Source organism: Polyodon spathula, chromosome 9 (genome assembly GCF_017654505.1).
Source record: "Polyodon spathula isolate WHYD16114869_AA chromosome 9, ASM1765450v1, whole genome shotgun sequence".
NCBI lineage: Eukaryota > Metazoa > Chordata > Actinopteri > Acipenseriformes > Polyodontidae > Polyodon > Polyodon spathula.
The window spans coordinates 18786211-18810410 of NC_054542.1; the positions used below are offsets into that span (position 1 = coordinate 18786211).

Consider the following 24200-nt stretch of genomic DNA (forward strand, 5'->3'; position numbering starts at 1 on the left):
GAGTGCTTCCGTTGGTACTGCCTTTATTAAAGGTAAAAGAAATATAACCAAATACAGTACAATCAGATTGGTCTTTTTATAGCGCCTTTCATAACAGAGTTATCACAACGCGCCAAATCAAACATACAGCTCTGGAAAAAATTAAGAGACCACTGCAAAATTATCAGTTTCTCTGGTTTTACTATTTATAGGTATGTGTTTGGGTAAAAGGAACATTTTTGTTTTATTCTATAAACTACTGACAACATTTCTCCCAAATTCCAAATATAAATATTGTCATTTAGAGCATTTATTTGCAGAAAATGACAACTGGTCAAAATAACAAAAATGATGTAGTGTTGTCAGACCTCGAGTAATGCAAAGAAAATAAGTTCATATTCATTTTTAAACAACACAATACTAATGTTTTAACTTAGGAAGAGTTCAGAAATCAATATTTGGTGGAATAACCCTGATTTTCAATCACAGCTTTCATGCGTCTTGGCATGCTCTCCACCAGTCTTTCACATTGATGTTGGGTGACTTTATTGGCTTTGTTTGATGGCTTGTGACCATCCATCTTCCTCTTGATCACATTCCAGAGGTTTTCAATGGGGTTCAGGTCTGGAGATTGGGCTGGCCATGACAGGGTCTTGATCTGGTGGTCCTCCATCCACACCTTGATTGACCTGGCTGTGTGGCATGGAGCATTGTCCTGCTGGAAAAACCAATCCCCAGAGTTGGGGAACATTGTCAGAGTAGAAGAAAGCAAGTTTTCTTCCAGGACAACCTTGTACTTGGCTTGATTCATGCCAAAGCTGCCCGATTCTAGCCTTGCTGAAGCACCCCCAGATCATCACTGATCCTCCACCACATTTCACAGTGGGTGCGAGACACTATGGCTTGTAGGCCTCTCCAGGGCTCCGTCTAACCATTAGACGATGAGGTGTTGGGCAAAGCTAAAAATTGGACTCATCTGGGGGTGCTTCAGCAAGGCTGGAATCGGGCAGATTTGTCTTTGTGAAGGACGCATGAATCAAGCCAAGTACAAGGTTGTCCTGGAAGAAAACTTGCTTCCTTTTGCTCTGACAATGTTCCCCAACTCTGAGGATTGGTTTTTCCAGCAGGACAATGCTCCATGCCACACAGCCAGGTCAATCAAGGTATGGATGGAGGACCACCAGATCAAGACCCTTTCATGGCCAGCCCAATCTCCAGACCTGAACCCCATTGAAAACCTCTGGAATGTGATCAAGAGGAAGATGGATGATCACAAGTCATCAAACAAAGCCAATAAAGTCACCCAACATCAATGTGAAAGACTGGTGGAGAGCATGCCAAGACGCATGAAAGCTGTGATTGAAAATCAGGGTTATTCCACCAAATATTGATTTCTGAACTCTTCCTAAGTTAAAACATTAGTATTGTGTTGTTTAAAAATGAATATGAACTTATTTTCTTTGCATTATTCGAGGTCTGACAACACTGCATCTTTTTTGTTATTTTGACCAGTTGTCATTTTCTGCATGACAATATTTTTATTTGGAATTTGGGAGAAAAGTTGTCAGTAGTTTATAGAATAAAACAAAAATGTTCCTTTTACCCAAACACATACCTATAAATAGTAAAACCAGAGAAACTGATAATTTTGCAGTGGTCTCTTAATTTTTTCCAGAGCTGTATATATTTTTTTTACCTCCTTTTAAAAATCGAAAGTGCGTCAACCAAACGAATAGTCTCAGGGAGCATATTCCACAGTCTAGGAGCATGATTATAAAAAGCTATTCCACCCATAGAGATAAAGCGTAAAGAAGGAACAGAGAGTAAACAAGTTAGAGGAACAACAAGAACTATCTGGACTGTATGGCTTCACCAGCTTACAGATTTTATTAGGGCCAGGTTCCCTACAAGCCATTTAAGTCAGAAGTAGGGCCAAAAAAAAAAGGTATGCTTAACAGGCAGCCAATGCAAGGAAGCTAAGACATGGTTCATGTGCTGTCCTTGTTTAATTTATGTTAGCAGGCATGCAGAGTTTTTGAGACACTGAAATCGTGCAATGGTAGAATCGGGAAGGCCCATGAAGAGAGAATTACAATGATCAACCCTAGAAGAGACAGACGTGTGAATCAGGATCTCGGCATCCTTTTAAGACAGTCTGGGTCCAATTCTAGGTTTTGGTAATGGCATGGATGTGAGAGTCAAAAGAGCGCAAAGAATCAAAGATAACTCTAAGATTCTTTGCTGCAGATTTAAGTTCAAGTTGATTGTCATCAAAGAAGAAAAAGAAGAGGGTTTCTCAACTGGTGTCGGATTCAGTCAGCATAGCTTCAGTTTTGCCTGAATTTAGCTGGAGAAAGTGGTTGAGACACAGGGAGAGAGCAGCATGTTTGTCAGAAGGATTAAGTGAAATTAAATCTGTGTGTCATCGGCATAGAAATGATGTTATGTTTTCTGATTATGTTTGCTGCCCAAGAGGGAGCAGGTACATACTGAAAAGAAAAGGAACCTGGACCAAACCCTGAGGGACCCCGGAGGTTACTGGCAGAGAACTGGAGGAATAACCTCCCATTAAAACAAACTGACACCTAGAGGATAGGTAGGATTTAAACCAGTCAAGCACTGAGCTGGAGATACCAGCGTCAGATTCGAGGCAGTCAATCACTCTCCCATGGTGTACAGTATCAAAAGCAGCAGTGAGATCAAGCAGTGAAGAGACAAATTACCAGTCTGTCTGCAGCAGAAGATAGTTAGTAACCTTTAGGAGTGCTGTTTCAGCAAGCACGATAGAACCGCAATTACCTGCAGGGTGTAGTATATTATTAATTGTCTTAAACAGGAAAGCTGGATTCCCTTTGTTTTGGGTGATCAGGTTAGATAAGTAGGTGGTTTTGGCATGGGAGAGAGAAGCCTGTAAAGAAATTGGTGTTTTCAAATATAGTGGTTCTGGATTTCCTGATTGCAATTTTTGACGCTTTCTCTGTCAAGCACTTTTCTGATAACTCTGAATGCTCTAGGCCTTGTATACTGCACAGTCCAACACATAGCAAGTCAGGATGTCCAGCTCACGATGTGACGACTTTATTTCCAAATACTTTCTGGTGGCCATGGTAATATACTATAACACACTATTTAAATTCCCATTTCCATTCAGGGTTGCCAACTGGCGTACTTTATTGTATAAGTCCTGAAGGTTGTAAAATTTACAATAAATGTACTTCTGTAGTAGGGTGCCACACATACCAATGGCAGGGGTGTGAGGTGCACTCACAGTTGCACCAAATGCGACGACAATATCTCAAAGTGTGCTGTCTATCCAGCAGGAAACAAATCACATGCTATACGCTCAATATGTATGTCAGTCATATTAGGTAACTGCAAATATTCAATGTGGCAAAACGTTACATGTATACTTTATATATTAATGACAATGGCAGATGCACTGTTTTTATTTTTAAATGTATTTCAAATTATATTACTGTGTTTTTTAAAAAAAAAAAGTCAACAGAATGATAAAGAAATGACCTCCTGTCCTGCAGTGTGATTACATCAGAAATGTTAATCATTTTAAAACAAAGCTACAAAGTCTCACTCAGAAAAATCTGACAGTTGTAACGATATTTCAGCAGGTTTTGCATTCTATGGGTAACAACAAGCATGCGCGTGTGCATAGATTGAAAGATAATGTAAGGGGGAGAAAAAAAAAAAAAAGACAAACTGCCTGTCACCGCCCACACGCAAATAACGCAGTGACGTTTTAGCGCATGCGCGAGGAAATTTATGGCTGGGGGACAAAAGTGGCGCTACATCGTTCCCAGCACGAATCGGGTAAGAAATTTAGCGACACATCACATTTTATGCTTAATTCGTTAAAGTTGTAGCAACTGCTGGTGGACGTTGCCAGGTGCTTTGTAATGCTGTGAAGTCTGGCCGCTAGGGTCCGGAGTCCAGTTTAATTGAGATTTTGCTGTACATTTTACCCCGCCTGTGATTTTCCTCCCCCTCTCTGTTGTGGCAGGGTGCTATTGCCTGCACTCACTCGCGTATTGTTTCGCTCGCTCTCTAATGGCGGACGAGAGGCAGTGCTAGTGACTGACTGCAAGGGGCAAATACAAGCCCAGGGAGCAAACAGAAGCGGGGAGCTGAACCTGTATAAAGCTTTGGGGAGTGGATACGAGGCGGTTTTTTTTTTTTTCTGCGTGGGAAATATGCGCTTCTGTTTAAAACTAATTCCCGTTTAAACGTACCCTTAAATTAAAAGCAACAGTAACTGAATTGATTATAAGTGGTACCCCCCGGGTAAGAATAGATTCAGCTTGTTCTCTTGTTTGCCTCGAATATTCCCTGTAGGCTATTTGTAGTTAAAGTAGGTTAATTATATAAAGTAATGGGGTGAACTAAAATATTCTCAGGCTTTATTGACAATTTTTAGCAGTATTATTATTGCACTTAATGTCATAATGCTGTGTGTAAGTTTAGTTCTATTCACATACAAAAACACAACTGAAGAAAAACAGACCGTGAGTCGCTGGCAAACCATTTTCCACTTTGTTGTCAAATAGGTGAGTTTTCAGATCTGGTTCTGGCAGCCACATTACTGTATTTGTATTAAATAAAGTGTGATTACCGATATTCTGTGAAATATTGTAACAATGGCGGAGTCGTTCATGTTGGCCTGCTCCTGCTACTTCAGTGTCTGTGCAAAGAGGCCAGGGGTGGGCTCTGCGCGCTTTGCTTAGTATAGTAAACAGAGTCCTTGTTGTGAAGTAGATTGCCGGGGAACAGCTCCCGACACAGGCTCTATAGTTAAGGGTGGTGTTTAAAATCAAAAATAAAAAAATAACATGTAAGAAAAGTTTAGAAGTTTATTTTAGTTTTTCAAATAAATGTGGTATACATAAATGACCGTTTCCATAGTTTCTTTGTAAGGTTGTGTAGGGCACTACAAAGGTGTGTGTCTTCCTTGTCAAGGGCATAGTTTGTGGTTGCAGCGTTCTGCAGTACACATGTGTGTACCTCACGTATTTAAATACATATTATTATTCCGATCGAACGTGTGTATTTAGTTTTGCTTTAAATTTGTCTTTTGTCGTTTCTAACTTTCCTGGATGTTTTGGAAACTAACACGTATCTTTAAGTCAAAGCGGGAGTAAATAATTTGACCAGTATTGTTTGCTTTAGTAAGAATTTTATGTTGCTATTTATTCACAAATGGTTCTGTATTGCTCACAAAGACTGTCGACATTTTGGGAAGACCTTGCTGCCAGATTGGTGGGTTCAATTGTATTTTCCTTTAAAAGGATAAGCAACATATTACCGTGTTAGAAACTGCCTCCTATTAAACACAAAAACACCTGTTGTTAAACACATGTAAATGTGTCATTATACAGTAATTGTATTTGCAAGGCATGTTTCTGCTGTAATACCTCATGACCAAGACGAGTCAAATTAATAACCAATGCAGGAATCTAGAACTAGATTGTGTTCTTTATGCCCCACTCATTTAGCCATCTTTAAAACAGTTTTATCCCAGATGATGTGGATAACCTGTAGGCACATGTCATACTTTTATAGTTTTACATATAAAGAATCATGTGCAGTGAAATGTGGTTTGGACATTATGATCTGGTTTCAGATGTTGATTGGAGTGCATTTTTCTTAATCTCTGCTGCAGTCTGGCTATGGTGTGTATATAATCAACAGAAATATATGGCTAAAGAGAATGAACAGAAATGTGCCATGCAAAATTGAAACCTTCATGCAGGTATGGCTGTTTGCTACTTTGTCTGCTTTCAAACATCCGTCATGCATTTTGTCTCGCTTGACCCGGGTAAAAGCTTGTTGACCCACAACCTGAGGTGGGTTGCTGCCGACCCAGGTACGTGGTTTTACACTATGTGGGATTGTGACCCGGATAGAAAGAACCCGAATCGGGACTTGGGTTGGAGAACTAGTGTGAAGAGGCTTATCTGTTTTTCTTTACATACGTAATGTATGTTGCATTATATGAATGAGTGTGATTTCACGAAAGTCAGTGAACATGTTCATGATATTTATAAACTCATCCATACCAAATGAGGTCTTATTGTAGAGGTCATACTTTTTTCACCAAAAATGCAACCTTGAACAACTTTAACATGAGCCTTGCAGAGCAATTGACCTTCTGTGAAGCACATAGTTTGCCGCACAGGTGTATTCTAGGATTGTTTCAAGTTCCTTGACAGACGGTGTCCAGTAAAATTGAACTGTTTCACTTCCACATTGTTTTAATGTCTGGCCATATATATATATATACATGATGCAGACCAAACACATTGATAGTGTCTTTGTGTATATTTGTATTTTTTAGTATTGGTGTTGTACAGTAAAAAACTGTTTTGTGGACAGATTTGTTTGATCCTGCCATAAACTATGACAAATATGCATCATTAACGGTTCCTGAATTATTTATACTTCCTCTTTACAGACACACCTTTTTTTTTTTTTTAACCCTATTTTGTACTGTTGTATAACTGTTTTTTTTAACCCTATTTTGTACTGTTGTATAACTGTTTTTTTTAAGGTTATTTTGTACTGTTGTGTAACTGTTTTTTTTAATGTTATTTTGTACTGTTGTATAACTGTTTTTTTTAATGTTATTTTGTACTGTTGTATAACTGTTTTTTTAAGGTTATTTTGTACTGTTGTATAACTGTTTTTTTAAGGTTATTTTGTACTGTTGTGTAACTGTTTTTTTTAAGGTTATTTTGTACTGTTGTATAACTGTTTTTTTAAGGTTATTTTGTACTGTTGTGTAACTGTTTTTTTTAAGGTTATTTTGTACTGTTGTGTAACTGTTGTCAGAAGTCTTGGATGCCTTGGAATGTGGAATCACTTTTATAGTAGAATTGGATGGAGTAAGCTCAAGTTACTATGGCTTGACAAGGGTGAGTTGTTATGTGACTTGTGTTTGCATAATGATAAATGTCACCTGAAGGGATACATATTCCTGATAATTAGCTACATTTTTCGAAAACAGAGGTCAGCTGGGGACACGACCTCAAAGGGTAATGGTTGTCATTCACTTTTCAGGGAACCAGGGTTATGGTAATAACCTAACGTTCCCTTTCAATTCGAATGACAACCATTACCGAAAGGGAAGCTGTACCAAAGCTGTCATGGCTTCAGTTTACTGACAGTACAGCCCCACGGCAATAGCAACAGAGCCCACATGACGCCTAAGGGCATGCAGCCTGCAAAACTGTAGAGCCCAGAGAGGGTCTCGTTCGGTTTGTCACATCAAGGTGGTAAAACCGCACAAATGTCTGACTACCTGTCCATGTAGCAGCTCTGTATAACTCATCTAAGGAGGGGCCATGAAGGAAAGCCCACGAAGTTGCCTGGCCCCTGGTAACGGGGAGTCCGTCTGTTCATACGCGTATCGCATCTGTCACCCATGCGCTATACATTGCTTCGATAGGGCCTGACCGCTAGAGTGGGACCCATAGCAGACAAACAGACTGTCTCCAGGACACCGTCCTATCCAAATAACAGCACAGTGCCTGAACTGGGCATAGCTTGTGTTGTCTACGGTCCTCCTCTGACTTGTTTGGGGGGAGGTCTGAAAATTTCCAAAACCATTGATTGGTTAATAAGGAATGAGGATTCCACCTTTAGCAAAAAGGATGGATATGTTCTTAATGTTACCCGTGAAAGCCATATATGTGTCATCGATGGACAGCACATGAAGCTCACTTACGCGTCTGGCAGACGTAATGGCTATTAAAAATGCCACTTTCAATGAAACAGGGCACGGTTCTGCTGACGCCATGGGCTCAAAAGGGGGACCCATAAGGGCCCGCAGTCCCAGTTCTAGACCCCATTTGGGGAACATACTTTTCATGGGAGGACAAAGCCTCTGAGCCCCTTTAAGAAATTGCACTGCCAGGAAATGTGCCCCAGGGGACACAGTCAATTTTGTCCTGGCACAATGATATTGCTGCCAGGTATAGCTTCAAAGTGGACGCTGATTGTCCTGCGTCAAACAAGTGTTGTAAGAAGGTTAATATCGTCTCAATAGGTCAAGTCACAGTATCCTGATTTTCAGCAAGGCAAAAGTCTTTGAAAACTTTCCATTTATATGAGTACTGGGCTCTAGTGCTCGGCGCCCTAGCAGACTGTAGTGTCTCTACTACTGCATCTGGCAGACCTCGTCTAGGTTCACTGCTTTTTTTCACATTTATGTGCGCTTGCTGCCAATGTCCCTTCCATTGACCTCTTATTCCTCTCCCATTCCAGACCGCTTCCCAGCCCAGGCTGGAGGCGTCTGTAGTGATCACTTCCCTTCTGTGAGGGGAAACCCGAGGCGTAGATTGCCGGGACAGAGCCACCACTCCAGTGTCTTCCGGCATTGTCTGGACACTCGCATCAGCTGGTACCGATCTTGGACCAGGTGCACCTTGAGCTTATTTACCCAGGCTTGAAGCGGGCGCATTCTCAGCAGCCCTAGTGGAAGGATTCTCGAGGTGGCTACCATCAGTCCCAACAACCTTTGACATATTCTAACCTGTAGGAGAGCGTCCTTTCTGAAAAGGGAGAGTGTGGCCTACAACGACCGAATCTGGTCTTCCGACAGTGAGGCAAGCATTGTGTCCAGTTTGATGATCCCCAGGAACACTCACTGTGGACTGAGACGGTAAGACGTTGCTCATCTGTTGATGTATTGAGAGCCTTAACTTCGTCACATGATATATGACCTGTTTTGTGTGCGCCTCTGCGTGTGCTTTTGAATGTGCGCAAACTAGCCAATCGTCCAGATAGTTCAGGATCCGAGTACCCCGCAGCCTGAGTGGAGCCTGTTCTGCATACATGCACTTTGAAAGTGCAGGGCGCCAGCGAGCGGCCAAAAGGCAGCATGCAGAATTCTTACACGTTGCCTAGAAAGGCGAAGCGCAGATATTTTCTGTGTGCGGGACCGATCAGGACGTGAAAGCAAGGGTCTTGCAGTTCGATCGATGTGAACCAGTTGCCTGGTTGATACGCTGTGCTGTCAACGTGTTGAACTTCCTCTGTTTGAGGAACAAGTTGAGGACCCTGAGGTCCATAATTGATCAGAAACCGCCGTCCCTTTTGGGCACCAGGAAGTACCTGGAGTAAAAGCTGCTGAGGGCATTGCTTGGGTTTACCAAGTGTACAGCGTTCTTCCTTTGAAGATTGGCGATCTCCTGTTGAAGGAGTATTGCTCACACTGATTCGACGGTGGTGAGGAGCACACCCTTGAAGGATGGCGGACCTATGCGGAATTGTAAAGCGTATCCGTGTCTCATTGTCGATAGCACCCAGGAGTCCTGGATGCAGCCTTGCCATGGGTCGTTACCGTTGGTCAGTGCGGTTGTGGGAGGGTTTGGTGGCAGCCATGGCCCCTCAGGTGTGGTCTCCCTTGGGCTTGGGAGGGGGTGGGTCATTCTTAGGCCCTGGCCTCGGTCTCCAGCCGGAGAACCAGTTACCCCTGGCCTGTGGTTGTCCCCTGCCGCTGGCCCTGCCTCTGCCTGCTTGTCTATTCAGGGGTGGTGGATGACGCTCAGACCCTTTCACCCCAGCAGGCTGCCCATGCCAGCTTGGGCACTGACGGTAAGCCGGGAGACGTGAAAACTTGGAGGCGACCACTGTGGCCTTGTGGGACCTCTCAAGGCTTACATCAATGGTCGCCCCAAACGTCTGCCCCGGTGTAATGGGGGAGTCCAGTAGCACCACCTTCTTGGTCTCCATGACCTTGGCTTGTGTCAGCCACAAATGCCGGCGGGCGGCTACTAGCGCCGCCAGCGACCTCCCTGATGCCTGACCTAACTCCCCGGTCATTGGAGTTTGTTTAAAAAAAAAAAAAAAAAAAAAATACAGTGTTGATAATAAGTAGGCTGCCCTGCTGCAGTCGTGGGTATGTGCTAGTTTTGTTTGAGACATTGGTCGTGTTCTTATAGCGCAGATTTCTACAGTTCTGCACAGTGCTGCACAGAATCTCGGAGATGCGCTGTAGACGTCACTCAAAAAAACAAACCTTGTACTAAATCTGTGATAAGTGATGCATAATTTTACAACAAAGTTAATGTTACTCTGTTACATTAAACTGACTTCATAATCCAGACAAATGTAAATATAGCACTTTGAAAATGTGTGCTACGCTGAAGGTTTGGAGAAGGCATTTCTCTAAAAGCTGCGTGTGACGTCAGAAAGACAGCAGCCAAGAGCAGCCGGCGCAGCAAGCTCTGGGCAACAGAACACAGCAATTGAAACGTGTATTCTGTGTCGTTGACAGTGTCCTTCAAATCCGTTATCAAAATACAGTATCAGTTCATAAAAAGATCTTCCTCAGACACTTTGTTAAGGCTGCAAGTACCATCGCTTGATTTAGAAGAAGGGTGTTTGCAGTAGAAAAATGCGTTAACCGGTGTATAACCAAATTACCATAATTGCGATTTAGAATAAAAGCAACGGTATTAATACCGTAATGTACCTAATCTGAAAAAGCGGTATACCGACCCATCCCTAAATACAGCAAATCATTTTTATCATGTGTTGTCTTTCGTTTGCTATATCTGGTTGCGCTTTATGTTCGAGACATTATTTTTCATTACTTTTTTTTATTATAGTAAATTACCATGTTTATTTAGACACGCTACGATTTGACTGGGGAAAGATAACGTAGGTTTATTGGAGTTCACAAAAAAGGTAACCTTTTTATTTCCTTTTAAGCTTAATTACTGAGCTTACTGCTTCATTTAAATAGTTTTCTTTATGTTAAGTTTTCAGGGCATTTTGCTAATGCACATCTGTTTTTGTTTTTTTTGCTGTTCCACATTTTTGGAATGCAACTGTTCATTTTATCCATTTTGCAGTACTCGCACACGTTTGGTCAGCATCATAACTGTTGCATGAAACCACAGTGTAATCCAGCACCTCTGCACTAAGCATTTGTATGTCAGCTGACAAGATTTCAGCTGATATCCCATCAAATGCCTTTCTAAGGCGTACTGCCTCTATACACGGACCCCCAATATCTCTCGCAAGCACCTGGGTACATATTGTTACGATATCACAACAAAAAGGAATATAGTTTTTTTTGTTGTTGTGTTTTTTTTTTTTGTTTTTTTTTGGTGCATTGGTATCTTATGTACTATATATAACCTTACAGTACAATAACACAACAAAACGTGTACTGAATGATACCTGAAAATAATCTTAATATTTGTTTAATAAAGTAAATGGCGCAAATATAGTATTAGGTGGTGGATTGCGCCGATCGCCGGCTTATTTTGAAAACCCTGAATTCATTGTCATTATTTTTGCTTTGTCATTTTTTGTCAAGTGTTTAACACAGAAAACCCACCACTTCAACTCTCTGATTGGTTAAATGTTGTGTCAAGACGTAACACAGCTGTCATGGTTCCATTATTATTTTTTTTTTTTCATCCAACAACGCCAAGAAGCACAGTCAGTCCTTATTGTGAAAAACACAGTAGCATCTGCAAGACGGGCTGATCTGGTTTTTTCAGGCTAAAAAGGCCTGGGGAGAACCCCGATATCTCTGCATTTGTTTGGTCAAATTGTTACCGTCCTTCAATTTTTTAAAACATGTGATTGTGTTTTTAGGAAGTGCATGTCTAAAACACTTTGACTATAAATGGTGGGTAAATCACATTCTCATGCTAAAAAGCTGTACAATTGACCACAGATCATCACAGGAACTTGTTTACAGCCAAGAAGAAAAACATTTATTATATTACAGTATTTATTCTCTTGTGTTATAATATATATGTTTTTACTACAACATTTATAAAAGTTCAAGAAAGGAGTGGATAAGCAGATAATAGTTTCATGAACAAAATTTATCAGATACCTTTTTTTCCTCATTACTGATAACAATGGAAATATTTTATTTTAGTATTTTCAGAAAATAATCAAGTCCATTATTGCTTATAAAGACCCCAAGAATAAACGTTTATTATGGCATTGCAGTCAGTCAGGTGAAACAATGTCTTGTAATTTGCACAAACATCAGGAATTTTGAATACAGCTTTTAGTATTGTAAGGTCCCTCAGGTCCTTAAAAAAAAAAATCGAATACGATAGTTATAATCGCTGACTTTATTTACTAATCTATTTACTAGATTTACTAGCATGTTGACATCGCTTTTTTCGTTTCTTTAATGTGATTAATGTACTGGTAATTTTATTTTGAATGTATGGTGCTTGCTTGTAACTTATTGTACAGTGCAGCAACAGTCTTGGGTCCAAACCATCAGCCGAGTGACTAGATATACTATTTACATCCTCGCTATATGGCCTTAATTATACAATTAAATACTGATGAAAAATAAAATCAGACTGCTGCTGATGTTGACTCGTACAGATCTATGAAACTGGCACAGCAAAGCAAATATATATTTTTTTAAAATAAGGAACCAAGACTTCAATTAACATGTGCAAACTGAAACTTTGATGTGCTTTTTTTTTGGGGTGGGGGGTGGGGGGTTGTACTGTGTTCTTCATTGAATAGGATATAGCTAGAATAGCCATAAATAGGTACGGTACTTGTAATTCTACTTTTATTCACAATCTCATTATATTATTATTATTATTATTATAATTTTTTCTATTTAGTGCTAGTAGTGTATACTGTAATAAAGAAAATGAAAGAATAAAACAGTACTAATATTATTAATAGTTTAGCCAATGCCTTTATCCAAGGTTACTTCCTTAACTTACTCCAGCAGCTTATATTGTTAGTTTTGGATTGTCCTTTTACTATAGTGAACAAAAGGGTTGTTATAGTGAGGGTATACTGTATTTAGTATTTGACTTGTATGCTTAATACACAACACTTGCACATTTTAATATATAATGTGTGCACATTTGTTATTTCTTTTTTGGTTTTTTTCACCACCCATAGTGTTCATCATTTAACAGAGGGTATAAAGAAGTTTAGATCAGATTCCAATGTCACCCCTTACCAAACAGTAGCATACTGCAAGTATACTTGTGCCAGAATTGTCCGGTTTTAGTGTACTATTGGTTCCATTATTCAATCCTATTTTGGCACAAGTATACTTGCAGTTTACAACTTTGTATATTCTTTTTGAAAATAATGTAATGTAGTTCTCAAATATTGGACATTTCTTAGACTGTATATTATTTCTATTTTGCATACCTGCATTGTCTCCTGCTAGATATGCACCTCCAGATTCTGACAAATACTTTTAGAAAACCAGGAGCAACTATAATGCTCTGCGGCTGCCCGCCTATGTGGATAACTATCAAAAAACTAGTAGAAACTAACTAAAACACAAGTCTGGGGAAAAACAAATGAAAATCTGGAAAAAGTATGGAATTTTGATGTTGAAAAAGTGTATGAACCCCAAGATACTGTACCTTTATTGAATACAGTATAGTTTTTACAAATCACAGTCCATAAGTCAATTATGGGCAACTTGACATTTTTTTGGACAACCAAATGTCGACAATGGACTGCCCGAAGGACAAGTACCATTACCAAAATTTTACGAGCCCTGCTTTATATCTTAGAAGCAGACTACATGACTTAAAAAAATACTTCACTTTTGTTTAGGTGCCCAATTACTTGACCAAAAAGAGATCAACTATTGCCTCTGTGACGCTGCTGTCAGTAGTTTTTTTTTTTTTTTTTTTACAAACTCAAATTACGTCATCACGCTGAGTGTCGTATCTCTCTTTACACAACACAACAAAATGGTGGACAAACCCACATCTCGACCTCCTGTACAGCAATTTTGTGACAGAAAATAAATTGCAAAACAAAGATGTTTAACTACTGGCCCCTTGGGCCACTGAGTTAGTGTTTTTACTGGCCCAGATGCAATTTTATCTAGCCCAGTATATGTGTGTGTTTTTTCATGATGGTTTTGTATGTTTCTAACTGTATGTTAATCAAAGAGAGCCCACATCTCAAAAGAAAATAGCTAAAAAAAGTCTTTTAATATGTTACTTCAGCCATTTAACAGAAAAATGAAAATACTGTATTCAAGATCTGAAAATGTAGGTGTACAAGCAAACCTGCAACTAAGCTGTTACCATGGTCACAGCAATGCTAAAACTGAATTCTAATAATCCTAGTTAGGGGTGGGTCAGTGTAGTTGAATACATGAAAAAAAAAATCATATATATATATATGACACACACACACACACACATACAGCTCTGGAAAAAATTAAGAGACCACTGCAAAATTATCAGTTTCTCTGGTTTAACTATTTATAGGTATGTGTTTGGGTAAAATGAACATTTTTGTTTTATTACTGACAACATTTCTCCCAAATTCCAAATAAAAATATTGTCATTTAGAGCATTTATTTGCAGAAAATGACAACCGGTCAAAATAACAAAAAAGATGCAGTGTTGTCAGACCTCGAATAATGCAAAGAAAATAAGTTCATATTCATTTTTAAACAACACAATACTAATGTTTTAACTTAGGAAGAGTTCAGAAATCAATATTTGGCGGATTTTCAATCACAGCTTTCATGCGTCTTGGCATGCTCTCCACCAGTCTTTCACATTGATGTTGGGTGACTTTATGCCACTCCTGGCGCAAAAATTCAAGCAGCTCGGCTTTGTTTGATGGCTTGTGATCATCCATCTTCCTCTTGATCACATTCCAGAGGTTTTCAATGGGGTTCAGGTCTGGAGATTGGGCTGGCCATGACAAGGTCTTGATCTGGTGGTCCTTCATCCACACCTTGATTGACCTGGCTGTGTGGCATGGAGCATTGTCCTGCTGGAAAAACCAATCCCCAGAGTTGGGGAACATTGTCAGAGCAAAAGGAAGCAAATTTTCTTCCAGGACAACCTTGTACTTGGCTTGATTCATGCGTCCTTCACAAAGACAAATCTGCCCGATTCCAGCCTTGCTGAAGCACCCCCAGATGAGTCCAATTTTCAGCTTTGCCCAACACCTGGTCGTCTAATGGTTAGACGGAGACCTGGAGAGGCCTACAAGCCACAGTGTCTCACACCCACTGTGAAATGTGGTGGAGGATGATGATCTGGGGGTGCTTCAGCAAGGCTGGAATCGGGCAGCTTTGGCATGAATCAAGCCAAGTACAAGGTTGTCCTGGAAGAAACCTTGCTTCCTTCTACTCTGACAATGTTCCCCAACTCTGAGGATTGGTTTTTCCAGCAGGACAATGCTCCCTGCCACAAAGCTAGGTCAATCAAGGTGTGGATGGAGGACCACCAGATCAAGACTCTGTCATGGCCAGCCCAATCTCCAGACCTGAACCCCATTGAAAACCTCTGGAATGTGATCAAGAGGAAGATGGATGATCACAAGCCATCAAACAAAGCCGAGCTGCTTGAATTTTTGCGCCAGGAGTGGCATAAAGTCACCCAACATCAATGTGAAAGACTGGTGGAGAGCATGCCAAGACGCATGAAAGCTGTGTTTGAAAATCAGGGTTATTCCGCCAAATATTGATTTCTGAACTAAGTTAAAACATTAGTATTGTGTTGTTTAAAAATGAATCTAAACTTATTTTCTTTGCATTATTCGAGGTCTGACAACACTGCATCTTTTTTGTTATTTTGACCAGTTGTCATTTTCTGCAAATAAATGCTCTAAATGACAAAATTTTTATTTGGAATTTGGGAAAAATGTTGTCAGTAGTTTTATAGAATAAAACAAAAATGTTCATTTTACCCAAACACATACCTATAAATAGTAAAACCAGAGAAACTGATAATTTTGCAGTGGTCTCAATTTTTTCCAGAGCTGTTTATATTTTCGAATAGCATGGTGCCTATTCAAGTACACAAACACTCTTAACACGTGTTATTTTCAGTCTTGAACCCCTTATTTGCATGTTAAACATAAAGACCCTAATTAATTATGCAATGCTTGTAATAGCAACATTCTACAGTAATTGTATTCTGTTTGAAAATGTTGTCAATTTTATTGCCTTGTTTTTAGCTAGTGTTAACAGATCCCTGCATGAGTTTGCTGTAATGACTGTACACAGCAGCATCTGCAGCTGTTGCTAGCCAGTCGTGAAACAGCTTCCGGGACCATGGCACTGGCAAACTTTGAATGTGTGAACTGAAATAAAACTAATATATATATCTAGCTGGCAAGTGCTAAAAGAAGTAATCCAAACTTGGGTAACATAGAAATTAGAAAGGTAGTTTAATGTTATGATGACTATAAAGACATACTAAATGTTACGCAGAACAACGCAGTGACTAATAAGAAAAGGAAAGATACTTGAATGGATGGAGTAACATCAACATTTCCACTGACCATTAAAAGTACAACCAGGTATCCTTGTTTTGGATTATTTACAGGTTATTGAATAAACAAAGTAACTTGATTTATTCCTCTGATATCAGTACATGATTGCGAGTTGTAATTAAACTATTGTAATGTTGGAAGTATTTTCTATTGTTTTGGCCAGGTTACAATATTTACACTAAGATTATTTTATCAAATATTATTTTTTAGAGTAATCAGATGTAGAATATTTTGATTGCTATATGAGAAGCGTTATTTTATTCTTAATACTCTACAGCAAACATTATTTGGTGGTTTGCTCAACAGTATGCTGCCGTTGCTTTAATTGGAAGAGAACACTCTGGGACATTGCTACTCATTGAGTTCTGGATTTTAATTCAGTAAACAAAAGGAAAATCTCGTTTTGGACATTGTTTGTACACTTCATAGACCTAGCTAAACATCTGGCTTACACTGTTATGCTGTCTGCTTGTACACACACATTTGCCTTTTATTCTTGGGCACATAGGGGACCAGAGTTCAGGTAATCGAATACACAACAATGTTGCACCCTGTGTATACAAATAGGAAACTATTCGACATTTCCATCCCTAATCCTAATAATAAACACTATTAAAACACTATTCATAATACAAAATAATAACAATCCTTCTCAGAGCGTTGTCGCTTGTGTAGCCTCTCCCAAGTCGGCTCCAATCTAGCTGAGCAATACCAATGAGTCCTGGAAAGATTGTGAATGGCATTTTTGACCTGAATACATCGGATCCCAAATCAAAAAGTTAAACAATTGATCACGTATCTCGGTATCAATCAGGACATCTTACTGTGAGACTGGATATGATGTAAACAAAATGTTGAGTTTACAACAAATAAAGCTGCTGTTTTGTCTGCAAGTCTGGGAAACTGATGCCAAACATGGCAGAACGTTACTTTTTTTTGCCCCGCTGTTTTATAATTCTTTCATGATGTGATCCTAGTTTAAGAGGAAAGTAATGAGAAATAAAATGGTGAGTAAATATTTTTTCACTGTGCAACGCCCCGTTTTCTATGTTTTATTTTCTTTTGAAGTGTTTATTCAAGTTTAACTAATGTTATTACTTTATGAAAATGTCTATGGCCACTTTGTTTATTGAGAAGACACACCAATGTCAGGGATTGCTTTTATATATTTAAAAAACAAACAAACGATCTAACTACTATATTGCATCCTTTGTTTTGTAGTGAATTCACAAGGGTAAAGTAAGGCCTTTCTTCTGGGATATTTTTCAACTTTAATACAGTGTTGCATATAGTGGCTTTGATAGTGTTTGAAAGTGAACAGATATCCAAACGAATTATGCTAATTCAATCCATTTCGATTTTGGTAGCTAGCCATGATAGATGCTACTTAAGACGACTGTAACATGAATGTAATCTTGCTGCTAAGGGACTGAAAGCCTAATCTTAAAGCAATCAGCTATCTGCTCACCAAACGTAAACATAACAAAAGTGTAATGGATCTTTCTGTGCTTTGCAAAGTTGTTGTTGTTATTTTGCTAGGACTGCTTTTTTTGTACTTTGTATAAGCTCCAGTATTTTTTTGTATAACTTCTAAGACCACAATTATAAAGCGCTATCATTTTAGGAGTCACCTGCAAATGGCAATAATTTGAAATGTTGAATAAATAGTGTCACTTAAAAATAAACATATTGAATGAAGAGGCCTACTAAATCCTTTGCATATTTTATTTATGTATTTCAGCTTGGTCAAAGAACCTTTCCAGCGCTAGTTTCAGAAGATCTCAGTTGTTAATAAAGGATGCTTGGTACAGCCTTTAGTTATTAAAATGTTGTGTGAGATTATGACACAAACGGGATCTTCACTGCTGAAGAAATGTTGCAGCTTTAAACCTAGTTGCCATGCAAATAAACCTTACGTTTTTGTCAATCTGAGGGGCTTTTTAGTGTGGGAAGGTGATTTACCCACCCTTTTTAGCTGTACCATTTTTTGGTAGTTAGAGGTTTACTTAAATTACGGTTAGGTTATGGAATAAAATTAGGATTTTGCAGACCTGTTTAAACATTAAATAAACCTAAGCAGACAATATTTCAGAGCACTATAAAAGCCTAAAAATAGTGGTACTTGATTCCTTACTAAAACTGTCATTTGTTAAGGGCAAGCATGCAACATCCCCCAGCAGTTGCTGCCAACATTCTCTGACTGGTGTGGACTTGCCCATGTATTGAGACTGCACGCCTGCATCCACTGAACTGGAGCTTTGCCAAGTTATACAGATATGAAAAAAAATCGATTAGAAACAGTCCCAAAACTTGGTTACCCAAGGGCATCTGGCATACTGTAAAAAAGGTAGTATATGCCGCACTTTTGTTGTCATGTTCTTTGTCCCGTCCAGTAATAAATTTTATTAGTACCGAGAAAAATAAAATAAAATATGTCTATTCGGGTCTAAAATTCTAACTGTGTTTAAAAAGTAAGCAGTGGGTTATTTGAAGCGAGGTGGCTGTGCTTTGTCGTCCATTTCTGGTATTTTACCTCAAATGCTGAAAACTAGATTTTAGCAACCTAAATCCATAACAAATCAGCACTAACTTTGATCCACCACTACTTTACAGTACAGGTCACAGAAAAGCCAGTACAGATACACTGATAGGCTGATTAAAACACTGTTGTCATTTGAACACTAAGCAAGAACTTTTAACTGCTTTGGAGTATTTTTTCTTTTTGGCTTAAGTGCAGTGTACAGAAGGAAGATACGTAGTTTGGTCACTTGCATTGTGCAGTAGTTAATTTAAACGAGGTTTCTGTTTTCTCGCTGTATTTGTCCAGTATGCATTGGCCCCTAAAAGAGGTGAATTTTGCGATGACCCCTCAATTTCACCCTCAAAGACCCCTACCTATAGTGTGAGGAATGTGTGTGATACGTCACATTTTCACGTCAATGGAGAGAAAATTTGAAATTCATAAAAGGCATGTAAATCAAGCCAATGTTCTGTTATCATAGTAAGATGGGAATCCTGATTTTGTTCCAGTTAAAGACCCAAGCAGACAGGCATCACTTTAGTGGGTATCCAAAGACAAGGCATCTTGTTTCCAGAAGTTATTTTGGAAGCTTGTGTTACTTCAGTGTCGTATTCTAAGGAAGTAAAGACAAAACTGTTGTAGGGGCTTAATTTTAAAAATATGCCTGCACATTTTGTGTGTTTTTTGTTTGTTTACTTTTAGAGAATAATGAAGGTAAGTGTTCTTTTTAATAGATTTCATATTTTAACCCTCTGTTACCTTTTTGTGTTCTAGGTGATTTCTTAAGTAATGGACAGAGGTTTTGTCGAGTCGTTGGAGTCAAAGTCCATATCAGAAGGCAACAGAACTTCAGAAGCAGGATCTATCATGGCTACAGGCCTTTCTGGTGTGGGAAGTGCTTTTGAAGGGCAGAGTCTTAAGCTGGTCACAAACGAGTTCCCCCACACGGCCACTACAGATGATGATGACGATGTTGTGTTTGTAGAACTCTCTCCCTCTGCACAAAACTCCACTCCCACCCCACTTCCAACCCACACTGCTCCGCCAGCACCCCCTGCTCCCCAACCTCCACTTGAGGTTTTTCCTAGAGCGGAGACGACAAAAATACTCTCTCATCCAAAGGAACCAGTGGCACCTTCTGTGGACAGTCTCGCTGAGCCCATCGTAATTGATGATGAGGAGGATGCAGACTTGGAACAATCTGTCACCCATGTGTCGAGCAAAGGGCCTTTACCAGAACCTAATGGAACTTCAAAGATGGACATAATGGGTTCTTCCAGCAACAAACTGGGGTCTCTGCTGACCCACACTGTCATAAGCACCGAGCCTGATTCTGAGATCAAGATTGCCAACGTCACCACGCTTGACATGGCTTCCATGCTTACCAGTAGTGTCCAGGGTCCTCTTGCTTCAGCTGTTACCACTGAAGGACCGCTGGACATGAACTTGATGATAACCAGTGTAACCTCACTGCAAAATGCCAGCCTGCGAGAGGTGGGGAATGGTCCACAGATCAGTAGCACGTTCAGTTTAAACCCAGAAGTCCAAAGTGCACCTGGCACGACCCATGCTGATGTCAACAGGCCTGGGGTTCACTCTGGTGCTGGAACTTTTAACCCAGGGAGAATAGGTACAACTGGAGAGGCAGTCCAGAATGGAGAATCTGGGACACATCAAAGACCTGGTAAGTCCTTAACAATCTTGTACTTTTGCTTAGAAAAGTCATTTGCTCATTAATGTACATACAAGGTACAGTACATACAAATTGAAAGTAGTGTGATTCACGCTAGCTCATGCCACAAACATGCTACTTTCCAGCAGCTTTCATTTGATCTTCACTGTACTTTCAAGCTACTCTTCTGCACATCCCCCCCTCTCCCCCCACTCAAACGCTTATGGTCAACGAATGCAACTGCAGCAGTACAGTACTTTTATGACTGCAACAGGTAGACGTCAACAAAAATATGCATTTTGTATATTTATGATGTTATTAATATGAGCAAACGTTAGTGTTTACCCTAATAGAAATCTATTGGACAAGACATAGTAACTTGTTTTACGTTACAAAAATGGACACTCAATTATGAAATCATTGTATACCAGTGTAGTAGAATGTCCAAAACCTTCTGGACACTGGGGTGGGGGGGAATTAGAGAGAAAGTCTGTGTGAACATTATTGTGGGTTGTAAAGCAGATATCAGCACTGTGTCTAAAGTGATTTTGTGATTTTGTTTCATTAAATCTTTTTACTAATTTAGAAATTTAGACATTTTATACATGTGTTGGTGAGGTGGGGTGATGGAGCCATTTCTGTGTCTTGAAGAATTTCGTGAACCCATCGAGCTATAAGGTTATTTTTTGGGTTTTGTAGCACACGCGTACAGAAATGTTGGGAAGTCTTGAGAGGTTCTGTATAAGAAATGATTCATAATTCTCAAATGATTTTTGTATTTGTTTATTTAGTAACCTAAAAATGTAAAAGCTTACACACTGAACAGTCAAATCCTGTTACTTTCTAAAATTGAATCACACATGTCCAGCCACAGAAGTCAGCTTGAGAACGTGAACTCTCTGAGAAATATTTCCACTCCACTCGATCGGTTTTTAGAGCACAATTCATTCTGTGACGCCGACCATTCAAGATAAGTGTATCCACTGGATTGGTTTTCTAAATGTTGCAGGTAACCCAAACAAAATGGGATATGTCGACTCAATCTGACAAACTTAAGAAAAGGGCAATGAAATCTACAGGTTTAAAATGTAGAACAGAAACAAAAAATGTAGGCATTCATAAAAAATACTTGAAAATTATGTTAAAGTATATCTTTCTAGGCCAATACTTTGGGTAATTTCCATGAGCACCTGAGAAAACGGGGATTGTAAAACGGGGAGTCTAAATATTTATGCATTGATCAGGGGTGTGCAATTAAAAAGAGAAAAAAAATGTAACAGATATCTACTTGTCCTTTTTAAAAATCTACTGTCCTCCTTAAATCTACTTGCCCCCTCCCCGTAACACAAAACACACACGAAAAAGTAGAATATAACTTGTAGGATTTTGATTTTATTTAACAGTGAACACAGTCAATCAATTAGTGATTCACAGAGTGGATCTAGCCCTGTAGCTTGATGGGTTCACTAAATTCTTCAAGATACACAAGGCTCTCTGTCACCCCACCTCACCTCAACACATTTATAACATACTTTAAGGAAGTGTTCCTTTCAGTGCATATTCAAATATAAAAATAGCTTTTGCCTGATTTTTTTCCACTTTCTCTTGTTGCATCACAGATACTAAATCATTGCCAACTATTACTGATGCTTTGTGGAATTTTTCCTGACATTCTTTGAACTGCTGAACCCCAGGTTTTTAAAGGACTTGTGTAACCTGTCAAGTTTCTCTGCATTTTCTACAGTTTTTCCACCAAAATGCATGCAATATTTACAAGTAGGCTCCATCAAATTCTGCAAAGACAATGTTTTTTTCTTTTGTTTATTTCTATTCTATACTTATTTAAACAGTGTACAACATTTTACAGCTATTTTTCCTCCTCTAACATCTTGTCCCAGGATGGCTAAGTGGAACACTGCTGCAGCACGGTGATCCTGGTTTCATACCCTGATTGCTTTTTATTTACTTTTTTGTAGGACAACAATCTTTACCTGCACTACTCTCACTGAAAAATAAATACATAAACACATTGCTTTGAGATTTACAGTATTTTATTTTAAAATAATAAAATATTATTCAGATAATCTGATAAGCATTTCATCTCTATCATTATAAACATATTTGTCAATTTTCATGTTTTAAGTTTCACAAATTGATGGATTGTGCATGTCCAATAAATAACTAATATTGCTTCTGTTCAAATCTAGTAAATATATATATATATATATATATATATATATATATATATATATATATATATATATATATATATATATATATATATATATATATATATTACATACATACACACCGTATTACTTCAGTTTGGCGCCACAGCGTTTATTTTAAATTGATCAAAATGACTGCAGTGCTTAAGAGGGAGGCCTTTATACGAGGGTGACCTTTATTAATAATACGATTTTCAAACGTTGAAATATTTTATTACATGATTTATGACATTTTAGAAGTATTGCGGTTGCTTATTTTCTGTAATACGGTAGCCTACCTGTATGTAGCACAGTGTGTTCCTAACCTGCTTTGACTACAGTACATTTATCGGTGACAGTTACCGAGAGCCTATTAGGTGGGAGTTGGAAGGTCAGGGGAGTACTGTACTAGCGAATCAGGAGTGTGTATTGGTTATTAAGGGGCGGTACAATGCTGCTTACTATGCTGCAAAGCTGCCATAAAATAAAATGTGGTTACTATGTGTGTGTACATTAGTTTGTAATTTACGTGCTGGATTGAGGCTCTTGTCTCTTCGAGGACATTACATGTACATAGTCAGTGTTGCGTGTTTATTTGTTTACTGTGTGGTTTTTTTTTTTAGTATGGGGAGAAAAAAATACCTTAATGTTTCTTTCTTGATGGCGCAGTTTATTATAAAGCTGATTTGTGACTGCGGTGTCAATACAAGGGTGTCGCCAAATTGAAGTAATACCGTGTGTGTGTGTGTGTGTGTGTGTGTGTGTGTGTGTGTATCATATATATAAGGCATTCCCTCTAAGCTTTTTAGATACTGAGAGGGTAAATTATCAGTGAGAAACCTTTGGCCACGCATTAACCCTATCAATATGTTTTTGTTGCATTATACAATTTTGAAACAATATGCCAACACAAGTATCTCAACAATTTTGTAATTACCTTAAATTTAAACAAGACATTTATTGTGGCTTTGCCTCTGATTTTGAATCATCCTGTGATCCTGTGTAGCCCTGTCAGTTGATATAGACTGCATGCTTAACTGGTGGCCTGCATAAAATTGGTTTGTACTACTGCATAAAGCACTGGCGTCTGCACTTCAATTGTAACCATCTTTAGGGCTACTAATTGTTCCATTCTTGGCGATAACAAGTTCTGTTTTTCAAAAATATCCAATTCAATTTGTTCCCACTTTATCAACATATATTAAAACTAACTCAGTAGTTCAGTCTACAAATAAAGGTGTTTTGAAAAGACCTGTTTAGCTTATTGCTAGCATTAAAAAATATGATAGTTTAGTAACAGTCCAGCAATGTCTTGCGAGAGTAATCCTATGTACAGTACTCCACAAATTAAGTTTAGCATTTTACTGGCATTATAGTAACCAGGATAAAATATGAAACACTGATTTAAAGGCGTGTTGACTCGATGCTCTAAAACAGGTTGACTGCTGTGTATTAATCCTCTCAACTGTTTCTTTCCTAACTCTGAACTGTTATTTGCAAGATTGAAAAAGAGGCGTGTCTCCAGACAGAA

The 24200-nt window shown here is 38.9% G+C and overlaps 1 protein-coding gene across 3 annotated transcripts in view; it reads left to right on the forward strand.

The window, feature by feature from the left end:
* Positions 1–3730: 3730 nt before the first annotated feature.
* The window catches only part of zmym2 (zinc finger, MYM-type 2), a 51403-nt gene continuing 30933 nt past the window's right edge, over positions 3731–24200 (forward strand). The window contains exons 1-2 of one of the 3 annotated variants that reach the window (XM_041258804.1): positions 3731–3804; positions 19565–20474. In XM_041258804.1, coding sequence (XP_041114738.1) covers positions 19580–20474 — 895 coding nt within the window. In that variant the 5' untranslated portion in view covers positions 3731–3804; positions 19565–19579. Of the gene's footprint in view, positions 3805–4061; positions 4539–19564; positions 20475–24200 lie in introns of those variants that run through there. The other 2 variants (XM_041258805.1, XM_041258803.1) reach the window with 2 other exon arrangements.